The sequence below is a fragment of the Populus euphratica genome, unplaced genomic scaffold, assembly GCF_000495115.2.
Source record: "Populus euphratica unplaced genomic scaffold, PopEup_1.0 scaffold63.1, whole genome shotgun sequence".
Classification (NCBI taxonomy): Eukaryota; Viridiplantae; Streptophyta; class Magnoliopsida; order Malpighiales; family Salicaceae; genus Populus; species Populus euphratica.
This window is the reverse complement of record NW_011499942.1, coordinates 140,092-156,090: the sequence shown is the minus strand read 5'-3', so window position 1 is coordinate 156,090 and position 15,999 is coordinate 140,092. Positions and strand designations below refer to the sequence as shown.

Below are 15,999 nucleotides of genomic sequence, written 5' to 3'. Positions count from 1 at the left end.
CGACCCGATAAATACTCCTCGATAATGTTGAGGTGGTATTTGATACTGTGGCAATGCATTTTAAAAAAATAATTTTTTAAAATTAATTTATTATTATTTGTTATTTTTTAAATATAGTAATATTGAGAATATTATTTTTATGAATTTTTAAATAACAAAACAATCATTACCGCTATAATAAACAAGCTGTAACTAAGTAGAGAAACTGTTATGAGTAAAAACAAGAGTGGCTACTTTACACCGTGATCGTATCATTACACTGCTAAAATTATATGCAAATATTTAAATGAAAAAACCTTTTAATGTGAAGATTATATATATTTTTAATTTATATTTGTGTTGGTTAATTTTTTTTTTGTGATTTTAATTTGATCAGTTAATTTCTATGCTCTTTGAATTTGATTAGATAACTCTTTTTTTTTTTTTGAATTTATCTAATTAGCCATGCAAGCAGATGTGATATATTGAATACTTTTTATTCATGAGGTGTTTTATATATATATTCCTGTAGAATCTGTATCACTAAATAAATTGGTCTGAAATAAATAAATCTCATTAATTGTAAGGTGAATAGTATGAAATAAAAATAAAAAGAGCTGATTCCTTGAAAGATTTGTAAAGATGGGAAATGGTTCAGTCTGGGAATCTATTCGGTATTGTAGTAGCTATTATAGTTATGATTTGAAAAAAAATTATTTTATAAAAAACAATTTAATTGGAGTTGGTTTAAAAAAATAGATATTTAATTAAAATTATAGTTGAAAAAAAAAAAGTTAATGCGTTTGGTTAAGAATACTTTTGAAATTGAGATTATAAGATAATTTTAAAAAATACATATTAATATTAATGGTTTTAAATTTAAATGTTGTTGATTTAACTATTGATATTACATCATGAAATAAATCATATGTTATATAATTTTTTTTATTATTTAATTGAACTATTTATAATCCCATGTTTGAAATACACTTAACAATTTTCTTGGTTTTTTTAACACACAACAACATAACTTGTAAATTATATTTAGGAACAAATTAGAATTATGATCAAATACTATATTATCAAGTGAATAAAATATAATTAAAAATAAAAAATATTTTTTTATTTTACTTGGTATCATCTGATTTAATGTATTTTGAGTATTAGACTAGATCCGGTCAAACTAGAATAGAAATGCTATACTACACTATTTACTGAACAGCAAACACATGGTTGAATTTTTTAACCGTGCAAAAAAATAATAGTTTTCTATTTTTTATCTCCCTGTACTTCGTATAATAAATCTTATAATTTATTATGATACTTATAAATAAATTTTTTTATCTTGAACAAATATTTATTTAATGTGTATTTTAAAAAAACACAAAAACCAACGCATAGCCAAACGGATACTTAATGGCAACGAAAATCAAGATTTGGAACATAACTAAACCAATAAAACGGGGTGGTTTAAAATCCACGTATTTTCCTCAGGCAAACCAATAATTGACTGGCATGTGTAAATAATATTTTAATATTCAATCATGATGCCAGGAGAGAGGTTAATGCTTTTTTTTTTTTTTTTCAAGCAAACACATCTTATTGAAGATTTCTCAAAGTTAATATTTTTCAAGCAAAATAATATTTTAACAATTAAAACCATGTCATTTTTGAACTATTCTAAACAGCGGTTCGAGAGATTTTTGACAACGTAAAAACACACCTCTTCCCGCCAAGGAAAACGCACTCGTAATTTATCACCAAAAACCCTGATTATTTATTTTTTTATTCATTTTAAAAACACCAAACAAGATCGAAGGGGTTAAAAATTAAGAAATACAGTCTCAATTAACACGTAAATTAATAAGAATATTTTTAACGTAGAATTAAAAAAAAAGTTTAATCTTTAATCTCCCTTGAAACCAAACAAAGCCCAAGGCACCGAACCGATGCATGACATGAAAAGTATTGCAAAGTTAGAGAAATGTGAATCATAAAGTTCATACCAGGGAATTGGAGCGACTATTTGTAAACAACTCTATCTTTCAAAATTCAAACAGAGGTCAGAATTTGGTCCGCGGCATTCAACGTTTAACTAGACTGGCGACGCGTTCAATTCCTATTCGCCCATAAACTAGAAAAAACCAATCAACGAACCAACCATCATAGTGCCCAGTAGGCACTACCTCGTCTGATCTCCTCTCTCCACTACCGCCACCTTTCACATTCCACAGCCACACACAGCAAATGAATACAACTCGAGAAAAACCTTCACACAGAGCTCCTCTCCTAACCACCTCCCCTCTGTTGCCATATCTTCCTTCCATTTCTATCTTCTCCTTTTTGTCTTTTTTCTTTCTTTTCACGCAATTAAACCCCGAAAATTATCAATATCCGAATTAAACCCCCGAAATTACCCGCACTCGCAATCTAAAATGGCTAATGTAAGCACTCGCAATCTAAAATGGCTATTTTGACAGTGGCGTCGTCGTCGCCGATGCCTGCTCGAGCTCTATTTAGAGAATCCAAAACGGCGACGACGAAAAAGATTTTGAAACGGCAAGGAGTTCGTGTTGTAGGAAATTTCAGTCACTTTGGAGATACGGTGCGCAAGGATTTCGAGTTTATCAAAAAAGGAATTAATAAAGGAATGGACTGGGCAAATGAAGCATTTCGAATTCCGCAAGTTTCCAAAACCCTAGACGACATTTTATGGCTTCGAAATCTTGAAGATCATAATTCTCCTCCAATTGAACCTCAATCCTGGCCTCAACCTTCATATCCATATTTATAAGTTGCTTCTTTTATTTATTTGGTTGTATTTTGATGTGAGATGCATGTGTTATGTGCTAACAGGACTTACCGGTGTGGATTTGCTGATGGCTGATCTTAAAGCATTGGAATCATATGCTCGTTATTTTTATTGTTTGTCTAAGATTTGGTCCAAGCCATTACCTGAAGTCTATGATCCTCAAGAAGTTGCTGATTACTTCAATTGTAGGCCTCATCTTGTCGCTTTTCGACTTCTCGAGGTATAATGCTTCTCTCTCATCTGTTAAGGTTTATTCACCGGTAGCAAGTGGTTTTTTTCTCATTAGATTTTATAGATTGATTAATTGATGGCCTGCCGCATCGTTGGCATGGATAAGCAGCTATTTAGGTTATGAAAGAGTAATGGTGGGGACGCCAGCAATTGTTCCAACACTTGTTTGCTAATTTTTGTAGTTGGTAAAGTAAATTTAGTATAAATGTTAGTATCTAGTAGTATTCGTTGTGAAATATGTTTTTATTATATTTTTATTTTGCGTGCTGGAAGGTGTTTACTGCATTTGCCACCGCAACTATAAGAATTCGAGCCTCAGGGATGAGAAAGTTTTCAAGATCAAGTTCCGATGAGGATGTAAATGGGAACATTTCACAGTACGATTTGGGGATGGTATTAAAAGAAACAATGCTAAATTTGGGTCCCACTTTTATCAAAGGTCAGAATTCTTATCTGATTCCAAATGTTACAATTCCATGTCCTCTCTGGTAACTGTTACTCCTTACATTAATTTGTTCTTCTTCTTGTTCATTCTTGCAATGCTCTTGAAATTATATGCTGGCCATTTATTGCTATCCTGCAGTCACAAGATTACCAATATGCTAGTTACATGCCTTTGCTTGCTGATGCAGTTGGTCAGTCTCTTTCCACAAGGCCAGATATTATTGGTACTGAAATTACCAAGGTTAGGTGGTGTACATAATTTTTCTACCTTACTGTTTTCTAAAGTGTATCTTTTGTCTGCATAAAATGCATAGGCAGTTCCAAATGTTTTAATATGCATGTGTGTGTTGTCATGAATTGGTTCCCGGGAATGAAATGTCTCGTCTTTCCCTGTATGTTTTGTTGTATTTTTCTTTTTAGTGGTTTCTGGTCAAATGGATATCCTTTGTATCTTCAAGACCCTTATAAATATATTTTACTGTGTCTTTGTGACAAAATTACCAAGTGGAGTCAAATGCCTAGGTTCAAAAATTAACATATACTAATTTAGTCCTTGAACAAATTCTTTTAGACTTATGTATTTATGCTGTTTGTGATGTGTATCCTGGATGAATATTTCATACTGCGTTTGTATGTAAAAATTATCAAGTGGAATCAAAAGCTTAGTGAAAAGATTTCCTGACAAGCTTTTAGGTTTGAGTATTTATGCTTTCCAGAGTGTGTTTGTGCCAGCTGTTACCTTTTTGTGTGTTGGAACTGGTGATGTCAAGTGTATATTCGGTGAAAAAGTTTCTTGTATGAATTCTTGCATCTGTATAGTGGGGGCGTCCTTGTAGATTGCCATCATCATGATTGCACTATGAAGTTCTATTATTGGATGTGTGTAATTAATAAGATCTGTGTTTTGAGTTATGAATGCAGGCACTTTCCGGACTGCATGATCAAATACCTCCTTTTCCCAGGACCTTGGCTATGAAAATCTTTGAGGAAGAATTGGGTTCTCCTGTTGAATCATTCTTTAGCTATGTATCCGAGGAACCTGTAGCTGCTGCATCATTTGGTCAGGTGGATCTTTGCCTAGTTATTCTTCCACATTGACAGAGATGTTGCTAATTATACAATAGATAAATATGTTTGCAGGCTTGTATTTTCAACATCTTAACGTTTTTCTTGCTATTACTGGCTACACATTTAGGTATATCGTGGAAGCACCCTTGATGGTCGTACCATTGCTCTGAAGGTTCAGCGTCCTAATCTACATCATGTTGTAGTTCGTGATATCTACATAATTCGGCTCGGGGTTTGTACTAATCTAAATTTACCTCTCTCTCTCTCTGTACATATAGTTCACAAATAATTTAGTTACAAATGTTTTCAGTTGGGCCTGTTGCAAAAGATAGCAAAGAGAAAAAGTGACCTTCGCCTCTATGCTGATGAGCTTGGGAAAGGCTTAGTTGGGGAGCTGGATTATTCTATAGAGGCTGCCAATGCCTCCAAGTTTCTGGTACTCACAGGTTTTCCTTTCAAGTTAAACTGCTCTCAGTTTAGTTATATTGCAGAGAAGAAAAATAGTAGAGGTTCCATGAATGCTGAACTTTTTGCCACCGTGCAGGTGGCATTAATCAAATTTTGCAGTGGAACAATTTATTTGGTGGTCATGTCCTCTCTGTATTGTTTTGGGGATGGGAGTCCATGTGCTGATGACTGACTCTAAGGAAATTGATCCAAATTGTTAATTTAGATTGTTCATGATAGGGTGTAGTCTAACCACGCTGTCCAGACTGGTATCTTTGTGTATAACAGTAGAACATGGCCTCGATTCTCTTTTTCTGTTGTTACTTTTTCAGGAGGGGTATTAATATAAAGTGGGATATCCTTCTAATAAGATCACTCTAAATACACTTTCAAACTCAGAGAAAGGCAACCTTTCTATGCTGAGAGATGGAACAGCAGCTTCTCTGACAGATTTAATGAGGGAAAAGTAGAGAGTGGTTTCAACTCTGAAAAGAAATCTGTTTCTAGTTTCACTTAGTAAAATGACTGACTTTGTCGAGTGAGACATAAATGTGATTAACATAAAGAATTAGCTGTGTTTAAGTCACATGGGTATAGTGGGTGATATGCCTCACATATTTAGCCATGGAAATTATGATTCCAGCTAGTATCTAGGACAAAATGCTCATGCTTATTACTACATTTATTTTCTCTGCAGGATGCTCATTCCTCATTCTCATTCATGTATGCTCCAAAAATATTTCCAGATTTAAGCCGAAAGAGAGTTCTGACAATGGAGTGGGTGGTTGGTGAGAGTCCAACTGATTTACTATCTCTGTCTACTAGTTCCGCACATTCAGAAAGACAGAAACTTGAAGCAAAAAGGCGTCTCCTTGATTTGGTGTGTGATAATAATGATTTTATCTTTGCCTCTGTCATTTGTCCCATTATTTGGTGCTTTGTAATCTGCTAGAACCCCCTTTTTTACAACGATAAAATCTAGGGAAACTATACTTTCAACTGTTCCAGGTTAGCAAAGGAGTAGAAGCATCATTAGTTCAACTCCTGGAAACAGGCTTATTGCATGGTGATCCACATCCAGGAAACTTGCGTTACATATCATCAGGACAAATAGGGTATGGTTTTGGCCTTCCATGTCCTTGAATAGATAAAACTCTGCTTTCTGTCCTAGCTGAACTTTATTTGATTATTATATCAATAATTAAGTTTGTGGCTTCAAAATCTGTCTTCCTCCTGACACATAAACATCAACTAACTGTTAAAATTTGACAAATTAGTTTCCAGCAAGCTCTGAATCTCCTTATATTCATGGCTTTATTACCTCTCCCACTAATTTCTGTGGCAGTTTCCTGGATTTTGGATTACTTTGCCAGATGGAAAAGAAGCATCGGTTCGCTATGCTTGCTGCCATAGTTCACATTGTAAATGGGGACTGGGCATCCCTTGTGCATGCTCTTATTGACATGGATGTTGTGAGGCCAGGGACTAGTATCCGGCGTATTACAATGGTATCATATTTGCATTGGGTTAACATGATCAAGTTCAAAATAATTTTTTCGAGTGCTCAACTTCTGGGACTTCCTTTTGATATCACTGATTGTTCCTATGAATAATACAGGAACTGGAAAATTCTTTGGGAGAGGTGGAGTTTAAAGATGGAATACCTGATGTCAAGTTCAGTAGGGTAAGATAATGTGTTGAGGACATATGACTATTGTTGTCTTGTACTCCTGTGCTTTCCCACAAGTAATTTTTAGTCCTGTACTTGTGCTTTTCCAGTATCCTCAAGGCAAGAACTACATATGACAGCCACCATGGAGTAGCTAATTTATAGAAAGTGACTTTGAATGAGAAAAAAAATTACCGTACTTATTTTATGCATCAATGCAGACCCCATTTAGTGGCTGCAAGCCTGGAATCCTGGATTCTTCTTAAGACAAGGTCACTCTGTTAGATGATCGGTGTTTTGAATCTAACAATTAGAAGATTAGGATAGTCAAAATTATGTGCCCTTTAGAAGTACTGGAATCTGGACATAAATTATAGGTGTTGATCATATGATTGATCCCCAACTAGGAATATGTTTCAATATTATATTCCATTGTTAATTTAAATGCTGAAGGATTACAGATTAGTCTGCTACAATGCATATCTGGTTATTCATTGTCCATTCTACTCAATATTCAGCACCAACTAAATAAAAATCCCTCCCTAACTTCCATGGAATTGGTTTGTTTTCAATTTTTAGTTCCTTATGCTTTCTTCACCTTTCCTTAAATTTTCTCGATTTCATTGTCGTACAAAATTTATTTGGATGCTTTATATAATCAAATGGCTGATTGTGACTACAATTTTGAAGGTTCTGGGAAAAATATTGTCTATAGCGATCAAAAATCATTTCCGCATGCCACCATACTTTACTCTTGTGCTACGTTCTCTTGCATCCCTAGAAGGTAAGTTGATGAAAGCCATATTTTATAGCTCCCATCTATATATTTCAGTATTACCTGTAGGATTGCATCATATGCTTCCGTTTCCATGCATCATTTTACTTTCTTTTGAAACATACTATTGAATTAAAAGTTGCTATATTTTAGTAACCAGGGAATTTCATTTTCTGTAAATAAGCCTGAATTAGCTTTTGGGTGACATTTGGCGGTTCCAGCTCTAGCAAACAATTTGGTCATGGCTTGGATACGTTATCCAGGAATTAATAATTAGGGTTTGCGGAGGTTGGGTTCATCCACTTCTTTTATAAGATTCATTTAGTTCTCTCATTTCTCACGTAATTTCACATTTGTGTTTATATGTGTGCATTTGTCATGTCACGTGAACTTTAAAGAGGCATAATAAAAACTTGTCAGCAAGGAGCTGGTTCTCAAGAAGAATTCAGATTTATTTGGCACATTGTAGTATTTTGATCAATAAAAGATGCTTGGTTCTCTGGCAGATGTTCTGTAACACATTCCAAATATATAGCTCTGACTCTTACATGAGATGGGGCCTTTCTAATAACAATAAGTAGGCTCATCTAAGCAAAATGCAGCACAAAAGCCCTCCCAGGGGAAATTCCCTCTGAGATTCCACAGAATTTTCAGTTTTGTTGTGCTAACTGTAACATGATCTTAACTGAAAGCCAACAGTCTTAGGACCTGAGAATAGCTAAATTTGTTTCTCTCATTTCTCATCCTAACAATAGCTACAACTGCCAATTGCTTTGATTTTACTTTCTCAGGTTTGGCAGTAGCTGCAGATCCAAACTTTAAGACATTTGAAGCTGCATACCCATATGTTGTTCGGAAACTTCTCACTGAAAATTCTGCTGAAACAAGGAAAATTTTGCATCTGGTATCATTATGATTTACTGATCTACTCTCATAGTCTCTGTCCCACCGAGATAATTATTGATTTCCTTGTTGTGTGTTACAGTTCATGTGAGCTATCTAAAATGTGAAAGAGAAACTTTGAAATATTAGTTAGTTTTGACGCATACAAGTGATTAAAATTGGAAGTTAAAGGTTGTGAATTGATGAGTTTCATGGCTGTTTCCCAAAAGACCAGTGGCAGGGATATTCTCCTTCTCTCAATGTTCTGCATTTTCCAGGCACATACTTCCAAAAAATAATAACTTCTCCCATAATTTTCTCTGTGACTTAATAATCTTGGCATGTTAGTTGTCTCTGGGTCGCAGAATACTTGTGACTTGATAATACATCCTTTACTACACAGAATGCTGAAACTGGGTCTGTAGAAAATTTCTGATTCCATCAGAACCACTGTGTCATGTGCTATTTATTTATTTTTGCTATTCAGGTGGTTTTGAACAAGCAGAAAGAATTCCGGTGGGAGAGGCTTGCTCTTTTCCTAAGAGTAGGATCCACCAGGTATAACAAGAAATCCCTAAAATGTTGTCCTATGTGATACTATCTACTATTTAAGATATCCTATGTAGGACACAATTAAAAAAATCATTTCATCGATGTTAATCATTATCTCTCAAATAGTCTTCATTTTCTTGTGTTCTTTTTGTTAGTTTTGCTTTTGTGGAAAACAAGAAATATATTTGCAGTGTAAAGTTTTATGGGTATTCACATGATGCAGCATATTCGATTCATGAGAACCAAAAATACCATAAATTACTTCCCATTGTCACCCATTCTCATTTGGCACTTTTGATTGCATATGTTCTTCATTGTCTATCTTTCTATCATTATTACATCATCTAATACATGAATAAATACTTGTACTTCTGCAGGAAAGCCTTCAGTCGGGTGATAGCATCAAAGAATGAAAGTTCGCTCGATTATTTACCAAATAGGTCTGGTGGTGTTTTTGATACTGCACACTTAGTACTGAGACTTTTACCATCGAGGGATGGTATTGTGCTTAGGAAACTTCTAATGACTGCAGTGAGTGAATTTGAACCAGAAACTTTTCATGAGATACTTTCTTATTTTTATTAGTGCTTTTTTTGGTGCTCCCCAGTGATGAGATTTCCTCTTATGCTATGTATATATTTTTGAAGTGGCTTATGGCATCATTGTCTCTCATTTTATTTTCTAACAATGAATTGGACTCATTTTGCATTTCAACAAACAGAATGGAGCTTCATTAATCCGAGCAATGGTTTCCAAGGAGGCAATTTTTGTCAGACAGCAGCTTTGCAGAGTTATTGCTGATGTACTATATCATTGGATGACTCAAACTTTTGGACGAGGCATTATGGCAACCTGGTATGGTTCCCAAGTAAGATTGACCAGTGAGGCTGATAACAGAGAGCTGAGTCCATCTTCCAGGTTAACTGTACCGGTTTATGATTATCAGTCCATATTTAGAGATCGACGCCTCAAAGTGATCTTTTCCAGGATACTAGATTCTGCAAGGAAAGATCCAGTGTTGATGCTAAAATTCTACTGGACTACATTTGCTATGATTGTCTCAGCCTCAGTTAGGGCTTGTCACCGGGTTTTGGTTTCTCTGTCCGAGGCTACTTTGGCCCCTTCTCGCTTTCTCCCAAGAGTGGCAATTAGTGCATGAAATTCATATTTGGCCCTTGCAATCCTCTTCAGAAGAAGAAGATTTAATGCAGACATCCCCCTTGACTGTAGATTTTTGGAGAGCAGAGAATGCGGGATAGAATGGTAATAGGAAAACTAGGTGCTCTTTGCTTATAATGCTAATAGGAACACCAAGTACTTTTGCCTTAAGTCGGATTTTATGACATCAAGGTATGATGAGCCCACCTCTGGTGCTTACCCTGACTCCAGTGAGGTGGGTTTCAAGTAGTTGGTGCCAAAATTCTTTGAACTGCAAATAGTGGGCATCATCGAACTCGGTATCGTCAAATTCTGGACAACATTGAGGTCAGTCAATGAATCGTGGCAGACTGAGGATTGGTATGTACAAGATAAGAACTGTATTAGCCATATACTTCGGTTTCTATAAAGTCAATGCCTTTGAAATATGTAACATGTAGCATTGGTATGTGACATACGATGTGCAAGAGGCCAGTAGCTTTTGTGGTTGAAGGTCACTGCTGAATTCCACGCTAACTCTGAAAACATCACTTATTATTTTCTAGCCATCTTGGGCCTTTTTTCCTAACTGGTCATGACACGATAAAATTTATGATGTAGATGGGAAAACTGCCACGTCTTTCCTCGTACCATTCTATGCAGTCGTAACTAACTTAAGGTTGTGGAAAAGACGTATTTTGCTCATTGAAGTTACGTGGTAGATAAGGCATCAGTTGAGCGAATTGAAAACGTGAATTTGTGATTCATTGCCGATCTAAAGAGGTAATTTCGTTGTTGATATTGTTTTTAGCCTAGATTTTTGCCTGTATTGGTGATTCGCTTGGGAATTGCAATGCGATGCCGCCATGGTTGACTAAAAGCAACAAAGACTACATCGAACTTAGAGAGGGTTGCTTGCATCTTCGGCTAGCACAAGGTGTCTTGTCGCGTCCATCATCTATTATTTTTTAGATTTAAAAAATATTTTTGCAAAATTTTTATTTTTTTCAATTATTTTAATATGTTGATGATAAAAATATTTTTTAAAAATAAAAAATTACATTCTTAAGCTTTAATATCACAGATACATTGCGTCATTGTAAAATTACAGTTTAAAAGACGATACTTAAATGCGCTTTAATATCACATATACATTGCTTAATTGTAAAATTACAGTTTAAAAGACGATACTTATCATGGAAACAAGTAATTAAAATAATACTTTTGGTTATAAAATTGCAGTTTAAAAGACGATACTTATCATGGAAACAAACAGGTAATTATAAATCTCAACCATATAATTAAATTAAAAAAGAAATAGCACTATAAACATTTATAAAGTTTTGGTTTAAATCTACTCATCGTATTATCAATTTAAATAAGAAATTATTTATCAAAAATAATCAATTTAAATTTAAATTTAAATAAGAAATTATTTATCAAAAACACATCAGTTAAAAAACATAGTTATGATACCAAATTCAAGATCTTATCCAGTTCAAGATCTAAATTGCATGTCGTTATTTTATTTTGAGATTATAAAAAAAACAGTATTATTTTGGACATAACTTGAGAAAAAAAAATCTTTAAATTAACATAACCGATCAACCAGCTTATAAATTGATCGTCCTCTAAATTTAACTAGGTAAACTGTCGGAAACGAGATCACCAGGCGCCGGAACAACTTTAATAACTGTCTTCAACTGAATCGTCTAAAATCCAGTAGAGTGGTTTGATAACAATTTTTAACAGTTAAAAAAAAAAAAAGAGTTAAAACGGCAAGTCGTTTTGAGAACCAATATAACCCCAGTTTCTGATCTGGAAACCCGGGCCTAAGATAAGTTGAAACTCCCTTTCTTCTTCATCACTAAGCAAAGTCAGAGATCCCAGATCGTCTACCTGTTCTATTTTTCACCAAATCAAACAGTGACCTTTTCAAAACCCTATATCTCTGCATTATGAGCTCTCAATCCATTCTCGGAGTAATCTCCCCTATCTCTCTCTTAAATTCCCTCCGTTTCTCATCGCATCTCGACCTGATTAACCTTATTGTTTTCTAATGGCAGGGCGCGAGCTTGTTTACAGGATTCACGAGGCTATGCAAAGGCCTCGCGGTGGTTCTCGTCGCTGGTCACATTGTTGTTCAGATTTTCCCCTCCGCTATTAACTATCTTGCTCTTATTCCTGCCAGGTAACGAACTTTTCAATTCTTGAATTCCTTGCGGTCCTGTTATTCAGATTGCAATCAGTAGAGTAAAGTGGAAAAATGGTGTTTGGTAATAACATGTTATTGATTAAAGATGGTAAAGGATCCGGAAGCGGTAACGTGAGGCAGGCAGATACTAGAAGCAATAACACACACACTTACAGCGTAGACTCGAGGAGTTAAAAAGAGTTACTAATTGAATCCTGTTATATCCATGAACTTGTACATACCTTTCTTGATTATTTCAATGTTGATTTGATGGAATTTTTTTTTCTTGTTCTTAGTCCTGGAGGAAGCAGCTTGAAAGAGAGGGCTGCATTGCCAAGCTGGATCTTTTCGAGATTTTTTTTTTAAAACACTATAGTTCAGGACTTGACTGGATAATTGATTATAAATCTAGTTCTTTTTTTAATTACTTAAAAATCATAAAAACAATGGGCTGGACCACTGCTGCAAGTCAAATACTGATCACGGTGCACTACCAATGTTAATCACTTCGGACCACAGAGCCTTTAAAATGGGCGTGTCTTACTCGCATGTCTCCATGATCTCACCTTTTAGAACACAGGATAGATTAATTTGCATGATGCTTTATAACTTGCTTATTTTGGTGTAATTGCCTGCATTATTAGCAATCACATCCTTGTGGTTGGTTTGGCTCTACCATGGTACGATGAACAGCTGATCATACGTGATTTTCTCTTGAAATTAGTGAATATCAATGAAGAAATACTGTCAAAGAAAAAATAATTGCTAGTATAGGGGATCAGAGATAGAGACAGCTATGGACCTACTATACTCGATTACCCCCTGTGCTAGGCTGTGGAGATTGATAACATTCATTCAGTATGCTCTATATGTATGATCTTCATTTCAATGGTGAGGAAATCTATTCCTTAACAGAAATTTTGTTTTGCAGGACGATTCCTTTTGCATGGAACCTCTTAACAGCTGGTTACATCGAACAATCGATATATGGAGTATGTAGTTCATCTGTTGATAATGCTATTCTTTGTTTTGGTTTTGCCTAAACTGCCCCATGGCTTTTATATTTCCTTCATAAAGTTGCACTCATCATTAAATTCTCCTGTAGGTGGTTGCAAGCACTTTATGCCTCCTCATCATGGGAAAGCTTCTTGAGCCAGTATGGGGTTCTAAAGAGTTCTTAAAGTTCATTTTCATAGTCAACTTTCTTATCTCTGTCTGTGTTTTCATAACCGCTATTAGCCTGTACTACATAACAAGGCAGGAAAATTACCTGTAAGCATGTGCTTCCTAAATGTTGTTTTTTTTTTGGCTTGTGCAACTCTTTCTATTACCATTGTACTGATTCCCTTTGTTCTTTCTGGTAGTTACATGCCCATTTCTGGCTTCCAAGGAATCCTGGCAGGTTTCTTGGTTGGTACCAAGCAAATTATACCTGACCAAGAGCTGTCTCTATTGAGATTAAAGGCAAAGGTATGGACCTGTACAATAGTGTTGCTTCATTCACCTCTTGCCTTTTAGTAATACTTGATGAATAGTTTTTCAAGTTGAAAGGATGTCTCATACATTCTCCTTGGTGCTGTTTCAAATGCCATGCAGTGGTTTCCGTCTCTTATGCTCTTGATAGCTATTGTTATAAGCTTCTTTACTGCAGAGTCAGCAAAATATCTTCCAACCATAATATTTGGCACTTATATGAGCTGGATTTACTTGAGATACTTTCATAGGAAACCAGAAACAAAACTAAGGGGTGATCCAAGTGATGATTTTGCATTCTCATCCTTCTTCCCTGACTTCCTCAGGTGTTTTCTCTCTCTTTTTTTTTAATACACAAGGTTTTTAGTCCATGGAATATATGAGTTTCTTTACGTGCTTCCATCTGTTTTCAGGCCAGTCATTGATCCTATTGCATCAATATTCCATCGGATGCTTTGTGGTAGATTCGAAACTTCTACTGAAGCCCACGGTTACACCTTGGGAGGTGCTCCATTGCCTGGTTCTGATCCCATCGAGGCATCTAGGAGGAGGTGAGTTTATCCACTCAATTTAAAACTTTGGATAAGCATATGTGTCCCTTTAAATACTAGGATATTGTTAAATCATCCCAATTTATTTGAACATGACACTTCAATATGATCTCTGCTGTGAAATTCTAGGATTATGTGTATTGGTATCATTGTAACAGCAGAAATGAAAAATGCATTTTAAAAAAAAATAGAAAAATGAACCCAAAGGAACAATTAAGCAGTGATACAAAGTCCTGAACACCTTCAATTACATGTAATATTAAGCACAGTCATAGTAATTAAGTTTTCACAGGTGGCAAAAAGTTATAGTTTCTGATCAATCTTTCCCCTTGCAGAGAAAGAGGAGCTAGAGCACTGGAAGAGAGATTGGCAGCTGAGAGGTTGGCCACTGCACGGAGTGCTGAAGATTTGAAAAAGGATGTCTCAGAGAATGTTTGATTGCCCGACTTCACTTTCAAACATAAAACAACAAATGCGAAATTGTATCTTTTATGACCATTTCAGAGTTTGTGCAGTACTCGGAAAGAAGTCTTTTTGGTTGGTTTCCATAGTACAGTTTCTTCATGCATATCTCTGTCGATTATCATTCTTATAGTAAAATCATTCCTGTATCCTTTTTTTTTTTTTTTGGACAATGACTCTTCTTGCCTACGACACATATAGAGCAGAAATTCTGAAGAACTATCCCTGGGATGGCTTTGCAGAAATAGATGGAGATTTTTTATCTGCCAACGGAGGTTGCTTTCCCAGAAAGATGCGTAACCATCAAGATTTTGTCGGTGGATGGGCTTTTGTTTCCAGCTAGGACCCATTTTTTATCACAGGAGTTGCAACTTTATGCCACTGTTCATTATTGGATCCCAATTTAAGATTGGTAGGCTGCTTCGAAAAATAAGGTTTGACACGAGCATTCTTTTGAATTCGCTGGGATGGACACGATGATGGAATTGGTTGGGAAGATCCGAATCTCAAGATGGCCTGTCATTTTCAGTTGCTTCCAATTTAATTGCGAACACCAAATCTTAGGAACTGTAGGTTGCATTTGCCAAACTTTCTGTTAAAAGCTTGCCCCGGTCCTCGATTCGCTGCCCCGTTCCCTCACATGGGAAAGAAATTGCGTGCCCGAAACCAGTAAGAATAAAGAAATTGCAAGATGATAAATTGGTTTGAGAGCGTGGAGATACGTCGACCAGAGGAAGAAACTTGCTGAAATAAGAAAAGTATTGGTGGATAGAGAAAGGAATCGTGTCGTTTTCAAGTTTAATCCTTGCGTACAGTAACCCCCATTGCTTCAGGCTTCCTTCTTTTTTCTTTCTGCGTTTATGTTTCTAATTAAATTAATCTTACCTCCTCGAAAAACGAAAGCCTCCACGTTTGACAATACCACGTTGATTGTGGCTTGTCTCACGAGGACTCTCCTGTTTTTAACTTTTTTTAGAAAGGTCCAAGGGGTATTCTTTCCTCTCATCAATGTTGAAACTCATATATCCCTTGCTGCATATGCAACTTCAGCTAGGCGAGGGTTACTTGGATTTCTGGTCATGGAAGTTACAATTGCTCTCCCCTAATTCCTCAAATACCCTCCTCCTCGATTCTCAAACAAAATCCTCAAATAATCAAATTCAATAAAGTTCTCAATGCTTCTAATTAGGTATGGAAAAGAAATATTACAGCCACTGGAAAAGAAAAGAAAAAAAAGAAGAACAAACTAACAAAGTACTAATTGGGATTTAATACATCTACAAGGACGAAAAAATAAAGTTCACCCGAGAAAAGAGAGAGAGA

General features: G+C 35.5%; 2 protein-coding genes across 8 annotated transcripts; both read left to right on the top strand.

Moving 5' to 3' along the window:
* Positions 1–2,432: 2,432 nt before the first annotated feature.
* On the top strand, positions 2,433–10,585 carry ATATH8 (Protein kinase superfamily protein). 6 transcript variants are annotated; one of them, XM_011042671.1, is made up of 16 exons: positions 2,433–2,763; positions 2,834–3,011; positions 3,296–3,461; positions 3,655–3,707; positions 4,388–4,531; positions 4,662–4,766; positions 4,845–4,970; positions 5,679–5,861; positions 5,990–6,096; positions 6,327–6,489; positions 6,600–6,665; positions 7,341–7,434; positions 8,217–8,329; positions 8,795–8,865; positions 9,237–9,390; positions 9,581–10,585. In XM_011042671.1, exons 1-16 carry the CDS (start codon positions 2,444–2,446, stop codon positions 10,016–10,018), a joined length of 2,481 nt encoding a protein of 826 aa, XP_011040973.1. In that variant the 5' UTR covers positions 2,433–2,443; the 3' UTR covers positions 10,019–10,585. The 6 variants fall into 6 exon arrangements, 5 of the variants coding, with proteins under 5 accessions (XP_011040973.1, XP_011040974.1, XP_011040975.1 ...); XM_011042672.1 differs by having other exon boundaries at positions 4,845–4,980; positions 5,728–5,861; XM_011042673.1 differs by lacking the exons at positions 8,217–8,329; positions 9,581–10,585 and having other exon boundaries at positions 9,237–9,296.
* Positions 10,586–11,807: 1,222 nt separating this feature from the next.
* LOC105137084 (transmembrane protein 115-like) lies at positions 11,808–15,645 on the top strand. Of its 2 annotated transcripts, XR_844483.1 has the most exons (9): positions 11,808–11,978; positions 12,063–12,187; positions 13,122–13,182; positions 13,296–13,462; positions 13,555–13,660; positions 13,787–13,989; positions 14,077–14,214; positions 14,550–14,751; positions 14,878–15,645. XR_844483.1 is itself a non-coding variant. In XM_011042670.1 (8 exons), exons 1-8 carry the CDS (start codon positions 11,955–11,957, stop codon positions 14,650–14,652), a joined length of 927 nt encoding a protein of 308 aa, XP_011040972.1. In that variant the 5' UTR covers positions 11,808–11,954; the 3' UTR covers positions 14,653–14,825. The 2 variants fall into 2 exon arrangements, 1 of the variants encoding a protein (XP_011040972.1); XM_011042670.1 differs by lacking the exon at positions 14,878–15,645 and having other exon boundaries at positions 14,550–14,825.
* Positions 15,646–15,999: the final 354 nt, after the last annotated feature.